Below are 22,774 nucleotides of genomic sequence, written 5' to 3' on the forward strand. Positions count from 1 at the left end.
AAAAATTGATGTCTCCTTCAACTTCTGTCCTTCTTTCCAAAAATGAGCTACAATAGATAGCTCACGCCCAAGATCCCTCCTCTGGTTCAGGGACTGCCTCGGGCCTGGAAACAAGTTACCAAACACCGGTAGGCAGCCTGGAACCCAAGGTCTGCCCCCTAGTCTAACCACTCTGCTCCCCGGATAATGATAACTGGCATGTATTGTTATGCATCACCTCATTTAAATGTTAACAACCCAGCCGAAACCGGTTTGGCTCAGTGGATAGAGCGTCAGCCTGCGGACTGAAAGGTCCTGGGTTCGATTCTGGCCAAGGGCATGTACCTTGGTTGCAGGCACATCCCCAGTAGGGGGCATGCAGGAGGCAGCTGATCGATGACTCTCTCATCGATGTTTCTGTATCTCTCTCCCTTCCTCTCTGTAAAAAAGTCAATAAAATATATTTTAAATAAATAAATAAATAAATAAATAAATGTTAACAACCCTATACGGTATTGGATGTACTCATTTGAGACATGAACAAAGAACCAGGATGGCTTCAGTGCTTTTCCTAAGGCCACACAGCTAGTAAATGGTGAGCCAGGATTTGAATCCAGTCCTGCCCTTTTCTATGCCCTTCATCTAGAACTCAGGGGTCATTGCCTTCCCAGATTCCTATGCTGTGCAGGCCTCACAGCAGAAACAATGACATAGAGGAGGAGGGAGAGAAGCCAAAGGGAAGTGTGTGGTTAAGAGACAAACCAAACCCATTAAGCCAGTAACCTATTTTATTAACACATAAACCATAGAACTCTAACTTCAGCAAATTAATCTTGTAGTCAGTGACCAATCCCAATCATCCTCTGGGGCCGTTTGAGAGGCTCTCCCTCCTACTCTCAGGGAAGAGGGACGAGAACACAAGAGCACAGAACTACTCCTCAAAGAAGATGAAGTCCTCCATGTCATCTCCATGCTGCAGCTCCACCCCCTGCTCTGGCTTTTCCCCAACATCTTCCATGAGTTGCTCAAGGTCAAGGTCACTGGAGGCTTCATCGTCAGGAGGGAAGAGTCCAGCCTCCTGTAGTTCTTGAAGTCCAGGCTCTTCTTTCCCCATGGCAGGACAGGCCTTGCGATGAGCTGGTAGGATCAGGCCCTCTGGCACTATTATAACTTCATTTTCTTCAGACAAGCTGGGTACCAAAGCCTTGCTTTGGGGAGCTTTAAATTTTTTCTCAGGACCTAAATTAAAAAAGTGAAAGAACTGAGAATCTTATTAAGTCATCTGTCCTTACCTTTTACAAATCAAACTCCAGCCGAAACTGGTTTGGCTCAGTGGTAGAGCGTCGGTCTGCGGACTGAAAGGTCCCCGGTTCGATTCCAGTCAGGGGCATGTACCTTGGTTGCGGGCACATCACCGGTAGGGTGTGTGCAATAGGCAGCTAGTCGATGTTTCTCTCTCATTGACATTTCTAGCTCTCTATCTCTCTCCTTTCCTCTTTGTAAAAAATCAATAAAAATATATCTTAAAAAAAATCAAACTCCAAAGTTAATATATTTTTTTAAAACTCTGGAAAAGATTACCTTTCTCAATAGGAGGAAATGGGCTTTGGAGTCAGAAAGACCTGGATTCAAGCCATGGATTAGCCGTAGGACAGAGACATGAGATAAGCAAATTTTAATCTCTTTGAGCCTCCATCTCCTTATAATTGAAATGGGAAATATCCAGCCATAGAGATGTTTTAAAAAAAAAAAAATGAAAGGGAATAACATGGACATATCTATCTAGCCATTGCATGACAATACTCAATAAATGTTAGTTCCTCCTCCTTACCATTCTCGGGTCTCTGGATCAAACCAAATCCACAACCATTACGTTCCTACTAGAGGATTGATGCATGAAATTTGTGCAAGAATAGGCCTTCCTTCCCCGGCTGTGGCACCAGCTTCCCTCTGGCACCCGGGACCCGGGCTCCCCTCCAGGACCTGGGACACAGGCGTCCCTCGCAGCCCTGGCTTCGTCCAGAAGGTCGTCTGGAAGGATGTCCGGAAGGGCGTCCAGTCTAATCAGCATATTATGCTTTTATTACTATAGATAGTATGTACTGCATTCTACAATCTGAGAGATGGCCATTTTGTTCAGTGTTTGTTCTTTTTTTATATATTTATTTTTTACAGAGAGAAAGAGAGAGGGATAGAGAGTTAGAAACATTGATGAGAGAGAAACATCTATCAGCTGCCTCCTGCACACCTTCTACTGGGGATGTGCCAGCAACCAAGGTACATGCCCTTGACCGGAATCAAACCTGGGACCTTTCAGTCAGCAGGCCGACGCTCTATCCACTGAGCCAAACCGGTCAGAGCAGTGTTTGTTCTTTTTAAAGTAATGAAAAAGTATAGACTTGTTTTAAAATTAACCAGAGAGAAGAGATATAGACATGAACCCTATTTCCTCAAACTTTTTCCAAAGTCTAGAGCCTTACCTGGCTGGTCAGGATCTGAATTGCCATGCACCTTTTTCCTTCCCATTATGGGTATAGGAGCAGCTGCAGGTTCATTTCCAAGAGATCTCTTCACTGATTTCCTTTGCTGAGTCCCATCTCGTCCATCTGCTATTCCTGCATCACCCCACACCCGCAACCATGAAGAACATTTATTTATCTCTAAATAACAACTTGTCAAGGGTCCATTGACTCCCCCATTTAAGTCTCTGTCCTGCATCTTCTGCTAATCTTAATCTAGTAAATTACTTCAATTTCTCCCCCCTCCCCAATGTTTCTCCCCTACCCCCCACCCCATCATCTTCTCATGGTTCTCCTCATGGTTCTTCTCTAGAAAGTTATCCTTCTTGCTAAGAATTTAAAACATTCATTCCTGCTGAAACCGGTTTGGCTCAATGGATAGAGTGTCGGCTTGGGAACTGAAAGGTCCCGGGTTAGATTCCGGTCAAGGGCATGTACCTTGGTTGCGGGCATATCCCCAGTAGGGGGTGTGCAAAAGGCAGCTGATCGATGACTCTCTCTCATCGATGTTTCTAACTCTCTATCTCTCTCCCTTCCTCTCTGTACAAAATCAATAATAAATAAATAAATAAATAAATAAATAAATAAATAAATAAAACATTCATTCCTAAGATTTTTATAATTCAATACACAGAAATGAGGACGCTACAGATTCTCCAATGACACTAGCATGAGTACTGCCGTTTTCTCATGTTTTGGATCTGAGACAATCAGTAAGTTCCAGGTACCTACAGCCCCGTTACACTCTCTGCTTTCACCCTGCCTTAACTGTAACACATATCCCATTTCCAGCTGGCTTGCTTACCTCTGGCCTTCGGGGTTTTTGTCTGAATTTTGGTTGGCTTGGGATTGGGCAAAGTTGGGTCCTAAGTATGGGAGAGAAAAATAAAAAAAAGATAAATGAAGTTACATAACTGTGTTTTAATAGAGTGGGATGCTACAGAAATGATGAGAACAGCCACAGACTGAGAAAAAAAAATATTTGCAAAAGGCATGTCTGATGAAGAACTTATCCTAATATATAAAGACCCTGGGTCATAACGACCAGCAATGAAGGAGGCTTGACCAATTGGAAGTCAGTCTGCAGTCAGTGCTGGGTTGATATCCTTCAGTAGGTGAATGGGTAAATAAACTGAAACATTCAGAAAATGGGACATTATTCAGGAAAAAAAAGTCATAAAGCCATACAAAGACATGGAAATACCTTAAATGCATAATTCTAAGTGAAAGAAGCCAGTCTGAAAAGGCTACATACTGTGATTCCAATTATATGACATTCTGGAGAAGGCAATCTATGGAGACAATGAAAAGATCAGTGGTTGTCAAAGGTTGAGGCATACTGGGGGAGGGAGAAGAGATGAACAGGTGGAACACTCAGGATTTTTAGAGCAGTGAAAATACTTTGTATGATATTACAGTGATTGATACATGTCATTACACATTTGTCCAAACCCATAGAATGTGCACTAAGAATGAATGGTAATATAAACTATGGACTTTGAATAATTTTGGTGTGTGAATGTAGGTTTACTGATTATAACAAATACACCACTCTGGTGGGAGATATTGATAATGGGGGAGGCTATGTACATTTAGGGAAGGGTTAAATGGGAACTCTCTGTACCTTCCTCACAATTTTGCTATGATCCTAACACTACTCTAAAAAAGTCTCTTTAAATATGAAAAAAAATTCTATATTTCATGTACCTGAAGAGAGACTAAGGAAACAAGTGAATGGATATCCTAAGTGTCCACATAGTGGGAAGAGAGAATAGAGGCAACCTAGTGTTCTCTGAAATTGATCCAGTCAGAACCAAAGAACTAAGGTAGGAATTGAGATGATAATCAAGAAATAAGTTCAGAAAGGAAGGGAGGGAGGGAGGGAGGGAGGGAGGGAGGGAGGGAGGGAGGGAGGGAGGGAGGGAGGAAGGAAGGAAGGAAGGAAGGAAGGAAGGAAGGAAGGAAGGAAGGAAGGAAGGAAGGAAGGAAGTTGTCTTGACTGTGCAACTCAGTTGGTTAGCATGTCCTCCCAATATACCAAAGTTGCAGGTTCAATCTCCAGTCAGGGCACATACAAGAAGCAACCAATGAATACATAAATAAGTGAAATAGCCCTAGCCGGTTTGGCTCAGTGGATAAAGTGTCGGCCTGTGGACTGAAGAGTCCTGGGTTTGATTCCCATCAAAAGCACATGCCTGGTTTTTTGGCTCCATCCCCAGCAGGGGCTATGCAGGAGGCAGCAATCAATGATTCTCTCTCATCATTGATATTTCTCTCTCTCTCCCTCTACCTTCCTCTCTGAATTTAAAAAAAAAAAATTAGTGGAACAACAAATCAATGCCCCCCTCCCCCTTCCTCTTTCTTTCTCTCTAAAATCAATAATTTTTTTTTTAAATAGCCCTGGAAGGTGTGACTCAGTGGTTAGAGCATTTGTCTGTGCACCGAAGGATCACAAGTTCAATTCCTGGTCAAAGGTATGTACCTGGGTTGCGGGTTTGATCCCCACCCTGGTCAGGGCATGTTCAGGAGGCAACCAATTAATGTTATATTTATATATATATATATATCTTCCCCCCCCTCCCTCCGTATTCCCCTTCTCCCTTTCTCTCTCCCTTCCACTATCTCAAAAAATTAATGGAGCCGGGACCGGTTTAGCTCAATGGATAGAGCGTCGGCTTGGGGACTGAAGGGACCCGGGTTCGATTCCGGTCAAGGGCATGTACCTTGGTTGCAGGCATATCCCCAGTAGGGGGTGTGCAGGAGGCAACTGATCGATGACTCTCTCTCATCGATGTTTCTAACTCTCTATCTCTCTCCCTTCCTCTCTGTACAAAATCAATAAAATATATTTAAAAAAAAATTAATGGAAAAAATATTCTCGGTGAGGAATACATACATACATACATACATACATACTTTTTTTTTTTTTTTTTTTTTTTAAAGAGAGGTTCTAACCTTGATTGGGTAGCTCAGTTAGTTTGAGCATTGTCCTGATATGCCAGGTTGGGGATTTGATTTCTAATCAGGGCACATACAAGAGTCAACCACTGAATACATAAATATGTAGAACAACATGCCGAAGCCAGTTTGGCTAAGTGGATAGAGCGTCAGCCTGTGGACTGAAAGGTCCCGGGTTCGATTCTGGTCAAGGGCATGTACCTTGGTTGTGGGCACATCTCCAGTAGGGGGTGTGCAAGAGGCAGCTGATCGATGATTCTCTCTCATGGCTGTTTCTAACTCTCTATCCCTCTCTCTTCCTCTCTGTAAAAAATCAATAAAATATATTTTTTTAAAATAAAAATAAAAAAATAAGTAGAACAACAAATTAATCTCTCTCTCTCTCTCTCTCTCTCTCTCTCTCTCTCTCTCCCATTCTCCCTCTCTCTCTTCCTCTCCCTCTCTAAAATCAATAAATAAATTTTTTTAAAAAGAAATATGTTCCTAGAGACGTGATATATTAGAGAGAATAATCAAGAAAATATCTTGGAGACCCTAAGGGACAGGATTATTAGGGTTCCCTGAGGCAGAGACAGGATACTTCCTTAGTAAATATAACCCATGCCAACAGATGCCCTATAGGAACTTAAAAGGAGCCCCAAAGATCAATCCTACTTTTTTCTCTTCCTCCTCCTCCAGGTCTGAATCTTCCTCCTCCTCCTCCAAGTCTGACTCTTCCTCTTCTATCTCCAAGAAGGAATCTGGACTCTTAGCCCCAGTGAGCATTAAGTCTATAACAGGTTTAGGAAGGAAAACTAAATCATTTTTTAATAAAATAGGTGATGAGGTAATGAAGTTGATATCATAGAATCAGTATTCTAAGTCTAACCTTCATGTCCAAGTAGTATTTTCTCCATAAATCATGATCCTAGATTATCATAGTTAGACCCTTTACAAAGTCTCATCACTATTTAATGTGCACCCTCCTTCCCTATCCCATTTTTTCTTCCATTCCTCTCTCCACTCATCCATTCATCTATTCATCCCCAACACTGGCCCAATGATATTCATGGAAAACCTCCTATTATAAAACCTAAAAGTAGGCTGATAACATCTTATATAATAAAGAGCTAATATGCAAACAGTTGTCATGCCCTCACCAGTCACGCCGTTAAAGACTCAGACACTGCCCTGACCAGTTTGGCTCAGTGAATAGAGCATCAGCCTACGGATTCAAGGGTCCCAGGTTTGATTCCAGTCAAGGCATGTGCCTTGGTTGTGGGCACATCCCCAGTCGGAGGTGTGCAAGAGGTAGCTGATCGATGTTTCTCTCCCATCGATGTTTCTAGCTCTCTATTCCTTTCCCTTCCTCTCTATAAAAAAAAATATATATATATATATATATATATATATATATATATATATATATATATATATATGACTCAGACACTCAACACTGGGGAGAGAGGAATGGGAACCAGCCAGGCATAAATGAGCTTGCAAGAGAGGAATGGGGACCAGCCAGGCTGCAGCCCAGGAGAGGGACAAGCCACCCACCCTGAGGTCCTGGGTGCCTACAGCTGCAGCTCAGGCAAAGCTGCCCGCCCATAGTTCCCTGCGGCTGCAGCTGGCCCAGGCAAAACCAGCCCAGGTACTGAGTGCCTGTGGCCAGCCAAAGGAGGGAATCCTGCGTCCTGAGAGGTGGTTAGGGGTGATCAGGCAGGCAGACAGGTGAGTGGTTAGGAGCCAGCAGTCCGGATTGTGAGAGGCATCCCCTGAGGGGTCCCAGATTGGAGAGGGTGCAGGCCAGGCTGAGGGACACACACACACACACACACACACACACACACACTCACACCCCACCCCTGAGCATAAATTTTGTGCACCAGGCCTCTAGTCAGATATAAAACAAAGAAAAGCTTCAGTTGCTGTCCTCATGAAGGAATCCCTCCTCTCCCTCTTTAATCTTACCTTTTCCTTCATCATTATTGTCAGATCCACTGTATCTGCTCCAGAAACCAAACAATTTAACCCGATCCTAAGGGAACCAAGAAACAAACGCATCGTCTACTACTCTCCCAGGGACTATTGTTGCCCGCTGTCTTTAAGATTTTCGTTCTAGGATTTGAATTTATATTCCATACCATTTTCACTTGAAATTTCACATTAGATTTACCTAGATTTTTTTGGAGATTGACTATTATAACATTTTGTTGTACAGTAACATATAATCATATTATCATCTCTTTTTCAGTTTATAATTCAATAAGTAAGTAGTAAGGATAAATTCACTGTCCGTCATTCTCCACCCACCCCCAAAGGCAGAAGTTGATGGTAAACACTGACTCCACATAAAGGAGACGTTAAGGTACATATATCTGAGACTTAATTTTAAAATAGGAGGAAGTATGCCCCTACCACAAACTGTCTCTGACTGAGAGAAGATCCCATTTATCCAAAGGTAAGGAAAAGACTTAAGGAATTGAGGGAATTTGGCCTGGGAAGAAAAGACTATGTAGTTCTAAGACTAAAACTGTATAATGGAGAAGGACAAACCAATTTTCTGCAGTAGTGAACACATAGTTTGCTTTGGGTCTCAAGTCCCAAAGAAGAGCTGGTATGTGGTCTGAACACTTTCCCACCTGAATACCAATCTGTTCTGCCTCCTGAGCCATTATCACAGCTGCCCCCAGTTTCTGGCTGCAGTTCTTGCTCCTGAACTTTTTCTGAAATGGAAGAGGAGAGTCATGATAAATATTAGAGATGTGACCCCAACATACTGCTCACCAGATAACTTTTGTTAAAATATGTTTTTATTGATTTCAGAGAGGAAGGGAGAGGGAGAGAGAGATAGAAACATCAATGATGAGAGAAAATCATTGATTCGCTGGCCCCTGGGGACTGAGCCTGCAACCCAGGCATGTGCCCTGACTGGGAATTGAACAGTAACCTCCTGGTTCATAGGTTAATGCTCAACCACTCAGCCATGCTGGCTGGGCCCAGATATTATCTTTAACTATATTTATTTCCAGCTCCTGGTATTGACATGATACTCATTAATCTTTTGAGCTCAGAGACACAATTCTTGCTTAGCCCCCAACAAAAAACCCTCATCAATTCCGAGCAATATTTTCAACTAACATTTTGATGTCCTCTCCAAAGTAATTCCCATGGAAATTTGAAAAGGCAAGATAAAAGGACTTCAGATGATTACACTTTTAAGCTTTTCACAAGTTTCTTTAGATCCAGCTGTTTGATTTAATACTCACTACCTAATTTTCTAAGGCCCCTGAGCTGCTGGACCTCTGCTCATTTATAAGGCTGGTCAAACCCAAAGCAATCATAAGGAGGAAATGTTCTTTACCGAATGTAATGATTCTCAGCCAGGGGAGGTTTTGTGTCTCCCCGCCCTCCCTGCCCCAGAGGACATTTGGCAATTCTAGAGACAACTCTTTGGTTGTCACAACCAGGGGTGGGGGATCCCTACTGGCCAGTTGCCCAGGAATGCTACTAAACATCCTACAATGCACAGGACAGCCTTCCACAACAAACAATTACCTGGCTCAAAATGTCAATAGTGTCCAGATTGAGAAACCCTGAGTTAATCTATGCCCTCACTTCTGCCACACCTGCTTTGACTAAACTGTAGAAAACTCGTCGTCAGGAAAGCCTCCCATCTGAAGCCAGGGAAAAAGATTAAGAAAAATAATTATCTTGTTACAATCCTGGTAGATAGAAGAGTCCTTCATGAATAACCTCACCTTTGCACACTTGGTCAGACATGAGACTTTCTCCTGATACAGCTTCCCCTGGGAGAATATCAGGTTTAATAAAGGGAAAATTTCCTTTTCAAGTTTGCTGTATTACAACTGACCCCCAAGGGCAGCTCACCACTCCAGTTAGCTCCAGAGACAGCTCCTGGAAGTTCTTTAGCATGTTGACTGGGATCCAAGCACGAGAGACCGTTTCTCCAAAAAATGTCACATGGTACTTAGACTGAAATAAAAGATGGTTATGTTATGGCCTCTTGTCTTTCTCCTTGCTTTGGCCCTCTAGCCAGTAAAGAAGGGGAAGAACTGAGGAGTCACAAGGGAAGGGATGCTGGGCCTCTTCTGCTCCCTTATACTGACCCACCTGACCCACTTATTTCCATTGGTCTCCCATCCTGACCTCAGTAATCCTAATCAATGCATATTTATCAAAACACACGTGTCCTAATAAATACTTAATGAGATACAAATTTGTTTCTATATGTGAGAATTTATTTCAGTTTTTCACTCCAGCTAAGTGTCTGTTTCTACTCATGTCTGCTGATTATGCCTATATTTCTAACTCTGTGCATCCATTAGGATGAAATTGGTCATTACTTTGGCTTGATCACCTACCTGAATCAGAAAAACTTACCGGCAGGGAATCAAGATGAGAAGCAAAAAGAAAATATTCCCCCAGGTCGGGGTCAGATTCTACCATGCCTGGCCACCTGAAGAAGATAGATGCATGTAGGAGACGGAAGAGATGGGTTTAGATGAATAGAATACAAACTCATTAATATACATGTAAAGAAATGAACAATATGTTTCATAACCAAAAATAGATACCCCCACCCCCATCAACCCTCCCAGTGGTCACTACCAGATGACTGAAGACTGAAGTAACTTTCATCAACGTACAAAGAAGCTTAGGATCTTCCTTGTAAAAGTACCTTATCCTTAGGCCTTCCAGCAACTCTGAAAACAAAGTCTTCTGAGTAGAGACATCTCCAAAGAAGAAATTACCCATCCTATCCTCCCTTCTTTTCTTTACTTTATCCCTAATATCTTAATGCTTTAAAAATGCTGTAGAGCCACCCTCCTCTTTCTACCTATTCAGAGTAGAATTGTCAGACCTTTTTTTCCAGGGAAATACAACATCCACTATGAAATTCTAGAGAATATGCTCTTTCAAAGCCTCCAAGCTTAGTACTTTATATTTTCCCCCACCCCAAGCTCTTTCTAAGGCAGGTACCATGTCTTTTCTTTTCTTTCTTTTTAATTCTTACCTGAGGATATGTTGTGGATTTTTAAATTATTTGAGAGATAAAGAAAGAGAAACATCAATCAGTTGCCTCTTGTATGCACCCCACCATGGGGATTTAACCTACAACCGAGGTATGTGCCCTGACCAGGAATCAAACCCACAACCTTTCAGTGTACTGGACAATGCTCCAATCAACTGAGGCACCCAGCCATGGCTAAGGCAGTTACCATTTCCATTGTAAATGTTTCCCATTTCCTTCCTTCTCTACTTGAATCTACCACTCTCTAGTTCCTGAAGGATGTTCCAAGTATGCCATGGTGCCCTACCAGGGGTAACCATATTGCTTGGCCCAGATGATGGATCCTGGGATGTAGGAGGCATAGGCCACATCACTCTCATGCCCTATCCAGGTCTCCTCAGGGATATCACAGCGATTGTACTCCAAGTCTGCCAAAAAAGAGAAGGAAAATAGCTTTGATGAGGGCAGGAGATAGACAGGAAACAGGTATAGGCAGCAGGTATGACCCAAAGGGCACCTGGGAGATGAGCATGGAGGAAGAACAAAGACTCTTGGAGGAAATGCAACCTAGAGGTAGGAGTTCTGCCTCCTTATACTCTAGAGCACATGTGTCAAACACAAGGCCCGCGGGCCAAATCCAGCCCGCCAGGCCTTGCAATGTGGCCCGCACCGCGCTGTCATCACTGCACTTCGCTGTCAATTTATGACATTGTCAGTTTATGACTGTTCAGTAAACCATTCGGCCCGCGATTTAGGCTGGATTTTAGATTTTGGCCCCTTCTCTGATTGAGTTTGACACCCCTACTCTAGAGAAAGAGATTCCAGGCTTCTATATTCCACATTGTTTGACCCTTCTATGTAACTTTCTGGAGAAGGCAATGGGCTGAATTATAGGATCATAATGTCTTTCTTTTATTAAAAACAAACAAAAAAAAAAAAAAAAAAAAAAAAAAACCTATGTAGTTTCAGCTTTTTTTTTTTTCTTTAATATATTTTATTGATTTTTTTACAGAGAGGAAGAGAGAGGGATAGAGAGTTAGAAACAGCCATGAGAGAGAATCATTGATCAGCTGCCTCTTCCTCACCCCCTACTGGGGATGTGCCCACAACTAAGGTACATGCCCTTGACCGGAATCGAACCCGGGACCTTTCAGTCTACAGGCCGACGCTCTATCCACTTAGCCAAACTGGTTTCGGCATAATATCTTTCAAGTAGTTTTAAACATTCTAGTATTCTATGCCACTGGATCGTTCTTACCTGTTTTTCCCTATATATTCCATATTCCTTTCTATCCAACCCAATACCAATAGCCTAATCAAGATTGACAGGATCAGACCAATGCTGCAAAAGATGGAATTCTCTCAGAACATACGTGTGCCTTTCTATATGTTTTTATTTATTTCAGAGAGGAAGGGAGAGGAAGAGAGAGAGAGAAACATCAATGGTGAGAGAGAATCACTGATCAGCTGCCTCAGCAATACCCCCAACCTCTACCCCAGGAGATCGAGCCCAAAACCCAGGCATGTGCCCTCACCAGGAATCCAACCATGACTTCCTGGTTTATATGAATGCTCAACCACTGAGCCACTGGGCTGGGCTCAGAATATATGTTCAGATTCCATGCCCCTCCCCACAACATAACACTTTAGGTTGTCTTCTTCTAGCCCGTTATGCCAGATTCATCTTGATATGACAGGAGATCGTTTTCTTTCCTCCAAAAATTACAAGGACCCTTGGAGTTGAAACTACACCTACAACACAATTAATTTAAAGGATATATGGAGGGAAATAAAGGGTGGAACAAAAAAATTTTTTTTCCATTTCATTCTACCTGTATTCTGGACACAGGACCAATTATCTGGAAGGACTGATGGGTCAATGTTCCCATGAAGCCGCCTCCATTTCTTACAGTTTGGGGCAGAACACTGGACCCAGACTAGACACTGACCTGTGACAGGGGGGAAAACTGAAATTAGACTAAAAAATGTGCTCTTCCTTCTTTAACTCATTTAAAATAGTGTACTCCTCATCAGAATCACATAGCCTTAGAGATCACCTAGTCTAATCCTTACTTATAAATGGGAAAAGTAGGGCTCAGAGAAAACTTCCTGAAGATTAGTCTAAGTTTGTGACAGAGCTACATTTACCCAGGTCTCACATTTCAGTCTTTTATCACACCGTGCCATCATTTCTCTTCTTCATCACTACTATCTTCCTTGCTTGGGTCACTATTTCTCAGTCTAGTCTTGTTCACAGAAATTCATTCCATGCTATTGCCAAAGTGAGCTTTCTAAAATAGAAATCTTATCAAATTTTCCCTACTTAATGGCAGTAGTTCCTCTTTATCTATGAAATAAAACCCAAACCCCTTAACTTTGCATGCAAGGCCCTTTATGACCTGGCCCTTGTGTGTCTCTAGCCTTATCTCCCCTACCCCTGTAACCTCTTACTCCAAAGCACAAACAAAAGCTACCAACATTAGTCCTCTGTAACTCTGAAAATTATCGCCCTGATACACCCCCATTTCCACCTTGGTTCATCTGTCTAAATTATACTTCAAGTTCTGGCTCAAGCAGTATCTTTTCTTAGAAACTTTTCCAGTTATACTCCCAACTTGTAGCTTTCTTATCTATCTTCCTTAGAAGCCCATCTCCCTTGTGACAGGCTTATATTCATTTGTTCTGCACTTACCCAGCGCCTCCTAAAATGCCTGGTATATAATAAGTACCCCAAAACTACAGATTATATGAATAAATAATTCAATGAATTAAATCTCTCTCTTCTTCAGCAGCATATCCTCTAACAAGTAACGATGAGAAATTAATTGTAATGTTTGCAGAATTCCCTGTAATATTCTCACCCTTGACTCTCTCCTTCATCTCCAGTTTTCAAGCCCAAGTACTTTTCCAAACCATGGCTGAACTTACCAAAACCACTTTCCTCTCCTTCTTGTTGGTCCCTGATCTCAGCATGATCCTGTACCATTTTCTTTGGTTGGTCTTTCTGTTTATGCTCATGTCCTTGTTGGGCTTTCTTCATTTTCTCATCTTCTGGGAAGATAAAATAATTATAGGTTGGGGTTATGTGGGAGAGATTCTTTGTAGATAGTAAAGCAGAAAGAAGAATGAAGGAAGAAGAATCATAGCATGATAGTTTCAAGCCATAGGTTGGAAATTTTCAGCCTGCCCACTGTCCCATTCCCTAATTTAATGGATTAAGTATTTGAACCAGATGTCAAAGTATATCTGACTATACTTACGAGCTTTCTTCTTTCTTCTACTTATGGAGAGTTTACTGAATTTCTTCTCAGATGATGCAGGATCTGGCTGGCCTGGCTTAGATATATTTATCTCAGGGATTATTCCATCTTCTTGAGAGGCTGAAATCTCTAGAATATGAGGTACTGTTACCCACTCTCTGAAAATAAGATATTTTTAAATGAAAAGGTAAAAAAAATCCAAGAATAACTTTTAAAAGGATAGAAATATCCTAGGCTCTCTAAGGCCTCCTGATGTCATTTTACCTATTTACCTGCCTATTTTTCCCAATTCAAATAGGTAGCTTTCCTGAGCTGAGACAAATTTACAGAGATATAAAAAATGACCAGATAGGTAGATTAGTAGGTAAGTAGATAGATAACCTTTTATAAATATTAAGTTCACCCTGTAATCAACTCACCTAATAGGGATAAACTTACCTATCAGCATTATTATCAGTAGTAGAAGAAAGTCTTGGTTCCTTGTCTAACTGGGTACATCTTATGGGCTGGGCACAGGAAGTCTCTGCAAAATCAAGCTAGATTCTATCTCTTCCAAAACAAAACACTATAAGCAAAGAAGTAATTTTAAGAAATAACCACTCCATTATTTCTAAATTATTTCATTAAAGTGCCTTCCACCTGTTGCCTAGAAGAGTCTACTTTTGCACTTTAGTCATATCACAAAATGTTAAGTCTTTAAAATTTCAGGAAAAAAATACAAATTTATGTCCTAAAAGCCTTTCCAGACTAACCTGCCTCATTCCAGAATAGCCAGGTAATGTTAATTTTATTTTATTTACTGTGTTTTATATAATTTTTTCTTAAACTTTCCTCAAGGAATAGAATTACATCTAAGAATATCTGAAAATATGAGACCATTTTCCTTAGCATCATGACCTTATTGATAGGATCTTGGGGCCTATGCTACAGAGTTCTTTGTTCTAAAAATAAAATCCTTGAGCAGGTTGAAGCAGTATGGGAAACAGAAAATATACAAGGGTAGGTGGAAACTAAATTCTTCAAAACTGGGAAAAATAATTTATCTTTTCTAAGTAAATTATGAACATAAAGAAATGAATTTAACTTAACTTTAAAAAATCTAGATGAGCCGAAACCGGTTTGGCTCAGTGGTAGAGCGTCGGTCTGCGGACTGAAAGGTCCTAAGTTCGATTCCGGTCAAGGGCATGTATTGTACATTGGTTGTGGGCACATCCCCGGTAGGGGGTATGCAAGAGGCAGCTGGTCAATGTTTCTCTCTCATCAACGTTTCTAGCTCTCTATCTCTCTCCCTTCCTCTCTGTAAATCAATAAAATATATTTTTTTTAAATCTAGATGAAAGTGTATTTACATTCTGAAGTCAATGTAATCTACTTTTTTAAAAGTCTGTACCCCCTTATCTAAGATGGTTTAGCTAAGATGAAGTATTTTAAAGTATTCAAAGTCCCATCTAATATTTTCTTACTTAAGGGATGGAGGCAAAAAAGGAAACTTTCAATTTACTCAACATCTCAGGTAACAGTTTCTCTGCCTAACTGAAACTCTTTTTCTCTCACCATAAGCCATACCCAAGCACTCTTGGAGGGACTTCTGTATCACAATCTGGACAATCTCCTCAAACTCTTCATTGGAAAGATTTGATTTTTCCTGCATAGACAAGGGTAGAGAAGGAAAACTGCTCGTCTTTTCCCAGTTCTCCTCTCTGGCAGCCAGAAAAGCCTTCGTTAGATGAGGCAGTAAACTCACAAGGCTGAGAGCATGAAGTCGATCGTACATAAGGACCCCATAAATTCTATCCCAGATCTCCTGGGAATAAAGGAGTCAAAAAATAGAAAAAGCTGATTAAATTTCTGTTTACCTCTACTTTCATACCCAAACCACCTCAGCCTCTATATACCTACCATTATTTCCTGCTAAATACTGTCATCAAAACATTTTTTACCTTTTTAAGAAAAAAATGGAAGTCCCAAAAAAGGAATAAAAAACTGAAACTACAAGATGAATTTCCCACTGAAACCGGTTTGGCTCAGTGGATAGAGCGTCGGCCTGCTGACTGAAAGGTCCCCGGTTCGATTCCAGTCAAGGGCATGTACCTTGGTTGCAGGCACATTCCTGTAGGGGGTGTGCAAGAGGCAGCTGATTGATGATTCTCTCTCATCGATGTTTCTAACCCTCTATCCTTCTCTCTTCCTCTCTGTAAAAAATCAATAAAATATATTTTTTTAAAAAAAGATGAATTTCCCCAACATGGGAAGATTCTATTTGTCCAGGATGGATGACTAGAAGACACTGTCCCACCAGAGCCCATCAGAATGACTGATACCTTTGCTTTCTTCTCTGCTTGCTTGTTGTCTTGAACCTTTACTTTTTTCTCCTGGTCACTGCATGGACCATTCACTGTGGTCGCTTCCTCCTCCTCCTCTAACGTGGCCTTTTGCAGGTTTGGTCCAACCTCTGCCAGGTTTGGTCCGGCCTCTGCCTCCAGGGAACTGATCCCCATACTCTCCTCTTCGTGTGAGTGAGAGATGTAGGGCATCAGGTTATGTAATTTTTGTGCAGGTGGGATAAAGGGTTTTTTTGATCCTTTCCCATATTCTGAAAGATATTTGGTTATCAAATGGAATTTATGAAACATAGTGTCTAACACAGAGACTGCCAAACACTGCTAATTGAATGATCATATCAGAATTATCTGGAGAAATACTTTAATAAATTTATATTTCTTGGTCTCTACTCACCCACCCTCACTTCCCCTGCCCTGAGTTTCTGATGAAATATTTTGAAGTGAGACCCGATAATCTGAAATTTTACAGGACTATTTTACAGGACTATCTAGATGATTCTGATGTACTTCCAGGCTTAGAAACCACTAAGTAATTCGAAGGTGATAAATATGATAAATATAAACATTTGGTAAACTGAATTACTTAAATATAAAATTTTTATTTTTTCATTTTTTAATATAAAATTTTTTAAATTTGTCTATTTAACTTTGAACAAAATATTATGGAAAATTAAGAGAAAATGAAAAAAATATATTGTTAAAATTAACAGATGATACAATGAAAATTGTAGTGATCCTCCCAGGTATAAGTAATATATTTTTCTTCTGAGCTTCCATATACCTTTTACCTGCCTGGTGACATTCACCCCATTCAAATTTATGTTATAGATATTTATGAGTTCATATATTCCTTGAGCATATAATCCTCTATTTCTAAGATATATATTTCACTCAAAGTGTCTAAAAATGTAGTAACTTTAACAAAGTGGAAATAAAAAATATGCAAACTGAGCTTCTCTTTGTTAGTATTCTGAGAAGGGAAAAATGAAAGATATGTATAAAATGAACCTCCCTCACTCTTGACTCACCTTCTTTACTCTGTAATGTTGTCATCATTCAGCTCAGAAGCTACACTCTTTTGTGTCTCTGTTAGAAAAGAGAAATTAACTGCTAAGGCTCTGATTGAACATGAGTTTAAACTTTCTTCTCTTCCTGTCTTCCTGGGTTCAGGGTTTTTTTTCCTGGAATTCCTTAACTACATGTTCTGCCTTCTTGACTATACTTCTGCCTTCTGAGCAATGCCAATTATATGCCAGGGGATAATTAGAGTTATTGTTTTAAAGATTAGCAATAATTCTTAGTGTTTTAAGCGCTGAAGAGATTAATATACTTATACATCTCTAAGCCACCTGTGGCACAGCAGAATGCTGAGACTCAATTTGTGGGTGATGTACTAACAATTTTTACAGTTTTCCAATTTATACTTTCCACTATTGATATTACTTCTATCCACTTGTTAAAAGAGAATTGCTTTTTTATCAGCCTAAATTTATAACCCTCTACCCAGTTTTTTTATGTTTAAAGCATATAATTCATTCTTATTTTTGTAAAAGTTATAATAAACACTATAACTCTGGTAGGATTATTAGAGGCCATCTAACGTAATAATAGAGTAATATGCAAGTTAACCATCACTCTGGTACACAAACCACGCCCACCAGCCAATCAGAGCAAGTATGCAAATTAACCCGACAAAGATTGTTAATTTGCATATGCAGAGTTAGGGAGGAGTAAGGACTGAAGACAGCATAGAAGGAAGAGGGGGGAAAGTGGAAAGCAAGGCAGCTGAGGCTGCTGGAAGGAAACCACTGGCAGCGCATGCAGGGCAGGATGAGGCCAGGCACACAGCCATGGAGACGGTGGCAGAGGTGGTTGTGGGCACACCCTGCCCATCCCACCTGCCAGGCCCTGCCCGCCACAGAGAGAGAAGTGGGAGGGGGGGGGCGGGAGAGGGGGAGGTGTTGGGAGGGAAGCCTGCCAGAAGTCTTGCAGGAATATTCCTGCAACAGGTGCCTAGTAAAATATAATTTCCCCTTTTTACAGATGCAAATATGCAAAGAGAGTTTAAGTGGTTTGCCCAAAGCTTCAATGTTAATACATGGGAGAGCCAAGCTGAACACAGGCTTTTGCTTTCAAATTCTACTAATACAACATCTATTCTTCTCAGTGATTTTATTTTTGACTGCTGGTTTTGAGTACTTTAAAGACCCTAAACTTGCAACTCAATCTTCCAACTCTGCCATCTCCCACTTATAAAAACCCCACAAAGCAACATAAAATGGATCTTTAAGTTTATATACAGTTCCCTTTAAAGGGTCTGAAAATTTTAAGATCTTCAAATGGTCAAATTATAGTAAACACTCAGTTGTTTGGGGTGTAAAGTTCCTCTCCCTGGTTCCTAAGATGAATTCAAAAGGAGTTGGGGCTTGATGTAGTGTTGCTACAGCATGATTGGATGTAAAGTATTTTTAAGTTATCTTTTGGTATTTTTCTGTTCTATTTCTGAATGTGGATAATGCTGATGTGCTGTTCTACAATAACTACTTTTATATTAAGGAACACATTTTCTCACTTTTTGCATCATAACTCACCACTACCAACCCCCAAATGTGTTTGCTCTAAGAAAAAAGGCAAATTGGAAATTGGGGGAGAAACACTACAGCAAATTCGTCTCCTTCTTTATGATAATCCTAAGTAGAAGCTAGAAACTGAATCAAATTGGTTGCAAAAGGAATATTAATTTGACCACAAATGACAAACGTATTTTCTCTCAGATTCCAGAATCCCAAAAATAATCATTAGAAGTCCCTATGAAGGAATACAAATTTCAAGAAGAGCTATACTAAATGAGAAGTAAAAATTAGTATATTTGAGATGACAAAATTTCCTTTTTTAAAATGTCTATCTTTTAAAAGAAAAATAAATAAATAAAATTTTAAAAATGTCTGTCTTTATAATATGCCTCTGGAGAGTAGTACTGTATGGAAGGGAGCTTTTTACTTGTACCCCCTTATGCATCTCTAACATTTAATAGCATACACATATTATCACTTCAAAAGTTATTTTTTTAATTATAACTTCTTTAAATAAAATAAAGAGTATTTTGATCAATCTAAAAATGCACACATTTTCCGTTAAGTTCAAATCATTATTTAAGCCTCTACTGACCTCTGTAGGAAAAAGTGTATTACTGGAGCCCCAACCAACTGGATAAAATTGTGGATCATTATTGAGTTAACAAACTGTAGTAAATCTATACTAGTATGCAATGATGTGTAACACTTCCCCTTAATCGAGAGTGGGTTTGTGATTAAGAACATTACCTTTAAAGAAAATCTCTAACCTAATCAATAGAGAAAGGAAAGCTAGGAAATCACTGACAACTCAAGTCTCTGCTCCTCTGCTCCAAACTAATTTATTTTCTTCCACAATAACAAATACTGAAATATAGTTCAGAGAAACAATTCTAAATAGTTAATACACAAAATACCACCAACTTTCATCTGATCAGCTAATAAATGACTTCCACTTAAACACTAAAAATCATCACATTGGTTTTAAGAAAAAATCACTTGCTCAGCAGTTCTCAAAGTGTGATCCAAAGACTCCTGGGGGTCCTCTCCCTTTTCCAACTACTTATTGTGCTAGGCTAGGTTTTCTCATATACTTCAATCAAAACAAGGTACAAGCATACCTTGTATATATTGCAGATTTGGTTCCAAACCACAACAATAAAGTAAGTATCACAATAAAGCAAGCTGTAATTTTTTGCTGATGGAGGGTCTTGCCTTTAATTTGTAAAAAAAAAAAAAAAAAAAAAAAGACAAACTAACATTCAACACCCGTGAAGCACAATGAAGGGATGTGCAATAAAACGAGGTATGCCTGTATCATAACAGATTGAATTTAGAAACAGATGAAAATCTAGCTGTCTACTATTAAGCCAAACATGAAAGATATTGCAAAAATGTAAAACAACATCATGTTCACACTAACTTTCCTTTTGTTTACGAAAATATATTTTTCATAAAAATGTAAACATGTAATGAATTTATTATTTTAACATTAATAAATATTTAGCCGAAACCAGTTTGGCTCAGCGGTAGAGTGTCGGTCTGCGGACTGAAAGGTCCCAGGTTCGATTCTGGTCAAGGGCATGTACATTGGTTGTGGGCACATCCCCGGTTGGGGTATGCAAGAGGCAGCTGGTCGATGTTTCTCTCTCATCGACGTTTCTAGCTCTCTCTCTCTTCCTCTCTGTAAAAAAATCAATATATTTAAAAATAAATATTTAAATTTTTTCTGGTTAATTTCTGCCATAGATATAAACCAATCTTTGGAGTCCTTCAGAATTTTCAAGAGTACAAAAAAGCTGCCCTGACTGGTTTGGCTCAGTGGATAAAACATCAGCCTGTGGACTGAAGGATCCCTGGTTCGATTCCAGTCAAGGGCATGTACCTTTGTTACAGGCACATACCCAATAGGGAGTGTGCAGGAGACAGCTGATTGATGTTTCTCATCAATGTTTCTAACTCTCTATCCCTCTTTCTTCCTCTCTATAAAAAAAATCAATAAAATATTTTTTTAATTTTAAGAAGAGGGCAACATGTTTAAGAACTGGTCTAGCTAAATAACTTAATTCAGTCTTGTAAATACTTTTCAAAAAGCATTCATTCTCTCTCCTCCTCCTCCCCATTTAAAATGTGTTCACAAATTTCTTCCTCCTAACTATCCAATTATTCTCTCTATATTGTTTCTGGAATCCTTAGTGTAAGAAAATAAAAGTAAACCCTTTAGAATTGTACTCTAATATAAACTATGCAAGCTTCAAAAACCTGTACTTAAAGACTATATTTAAAATCTTTAAGCTGGAATTGGATTCCCTTTTGGCTTTAATGTCTAATCTGCTTATTTTCATGCCTCAATCAGTAACAGTTGGTTTCTTCTTTCTTTCTCTTTCTCTCTCTCTCTCTCTCTCTCTCTCTCTCTCTCTCTCTCTCTCTCTCTCTCTCTCTCTCTTTCTGTGCTCAGAGAGGATGATTTAAAACATTTAACAAGACAGAAGGAAAAAGAAGATTCCAGCTACCCTACTGCCTTTACTAGATTACCTGACATTACTGTCATAACTACTATAGTTAACCTAAACCTTTTACAGAATCTTATAAATGGTGAACTTAAAGCGTCTTGGTTCAGAGAGGGCAAGGAAACACAAAGATATGGCCACTTATCACAAAAATACACTTTCGGGACTCTGATCTTGGTCTTGCTATCTACGGCCAAAGACGCTTCCAAGTGTGCCGTGTGCCCGACCTCCAACTAGCCTTTTTTTTGTGTTGTTTTCGCTTAAAGAAGCACATCTCCGTCAATTTCCAGATCACCGCACCATTTTTCCTCTCAGGGTGCCAAGGTTTGGAACAGTAAAAGGCCTTAATTCCACCTTTAAAATTTGAGGGCATAACTTTCTGGTGGTCGCCATTTTTCCTCGCTCTTCCTTCACCACGTCTCTCTTAAGATCGGAGGTGTGTCAGTCAAAAGTCCTTGACAGCCCTCAAAGAGCAAAGCAGTGTCTTTCTAGATTCTCTTCCCCCATCAAGAACCCCATCATGAGAGAATTTCCCCTCAGCTGCCCCTCCCGCTGAGACACCAGAATCCTCATTCTCGCTCGGACCCTCACTGCCCGCCACTAGGAAAGAACAGGTTACTTTGTTGGCTGGGGGTAAGGAGCAAGGGTAAGAGTTGTCACGCTGACGAAAGATCCCAAGATTAGCTGCGCCTAACACCTTCATCTATAACCAGATTAAAGATAGCTACCTTCGGAGCGAGGAACAGAGAGACCTACTGCAACAATTCTGCAAGCCCCTCCATCCTCGTCTCACTTTTCCCGCCACCAAGAAAAGGCGCGAGGACACGCATAAGCTCCACAGTTCCCTCCAGCGGCTAATGCTCAGTGCTGAGGCGCATGCGCAGTCAGGAGATGCGTTTGCGCTTGCGCAGCTGAATGTCGCCATCTTCCCCTCTAGCGCCCTGTAAAACTACAAATCCCATGATCCTAGATGGCCTCACTTTTTTCTTTAGGCGTCCACAGCAGTGCCTGATCGTTAATGAACCACATCTTTCTTTTACTAACTTTTCTCTGCCCCCAAGCTGTCTTTTCCTTTTCGTTCCCTGACTCCAATTATTCCATTTAGTCTCCTCCGCACCCGTATTTTAATATTTTGTTTGAGACTCTCCTCCCCATTCTCGCCTCTCCCACCCTCTGGGGTGCAAACAGGGTCCGCACCCCAGCACTGTTGGGAGGGAGAACGGGCCACCTTGCACCCAGTAAGATAGGCGTCGAGTAGCTTCCTCCTCATTGGCCGAGGCAGGGGCAACCAAGCCTAAACCTCTTCCCCCACCCACACTCGTTTATCTTAAGGCGGCGCTCGGAAGGCCTGCGTGCGAGATGGTGGTAGTGGTGAATGTATTGCTATTGGTGGTTGCGGTGGGCATAGGGTCGCAGTCCTCGGGCTGAGGGTCGAGCGCTGGAGTCCGGTGGGGTACGGGAGCGTTGGTATCGGGGCCTCGGGAGACGGAGGGAAGGGCGTGGTGTCCTCAGGTGATCGCGATTAGGGGAAGGCTGAGGAGCGAGAGGACTATTCGCCATTTCGTTGGAAGAGGAAGTTGGACATCAGCTGTTTTAGTGCTGACTTTTTTTTTTTTCCA

The 22,774-nt window shown here is 40.7% G+C and overlaps 1 protein-coding gene across 5 annotated transcripts; it reads right to left on the bottom strand.

The window, feature by feature from the left end:
• Positions 1–751: 751 nt before the first annotated feature.
• ZCWPW1 (zinc finger CW-type and PWWP domain containing 1) lies at positions 752–22,029 on the bottom strand. Of its 5 annotated transcripts, none has more exons than XM_084881456.1 (18): positions 21,884–22,016; positions 17,101–17,158; positions 16,052–16,323; positions 15,285–15,375; positions 14,169–14,253; positions 13,731–13,888; positions 13,399–13,521; positions 12,303–12,419; positions 10,778–10,898; positions 9,840–9,915; positions 9,327–9,431; positions 9,197–9,244; positions 8,078–8,161; positions 7,407–7,473; positions 6,111–6,226; positions 3,304–3,364; positions 2,460–2,594; positions 752–1,218 (listed from the first exon to the last, which is right to left on the bottom strand). In XM_084881456.1, the coding sequence occupies exons 2-18, from the start codon at positions 17,126–17,128 to the stop codon at positions 911–913; spliced, it is 1,995 nt and encodes a 664-aa protein (XP_084737582.1). In that variant the 5' UTR covers positions 17,129–17,158; positions 21,884–22,016; the 3' UTR covers positions 752–910. The 5 variants fall into 5 exon arrangements, with proteins under 5 accessions (XP_084737582.1, XP_084737583.1, XP_084737586.1 ...); XM_084881457.1 differs by having other exon boundaries at positions 15,297–15,375; positions 21,884–22,014; XM_084881460.1 differs by lacking the exon at positions 9,197–9,244 and having other exon boundaries at positions 13,399–13,518; positions 15,297–15,375; positions 21,884–22,029.
• Between the last annotated feature and the right edge of the window lie 745 nt (positions 22,030–22,774).

This window comes from Pipistrellus hanaki (genome assembly GCF_964339955.1).
Source record: "Pipistrellus hanaki genome assembly, chromosome: 4".
NCBI lineage: Eukaryota > Metazoa > Chordata > Mammalia > Chiroptera > Vespertilionidae > Pipistrellus > Pipistrellus hanaki.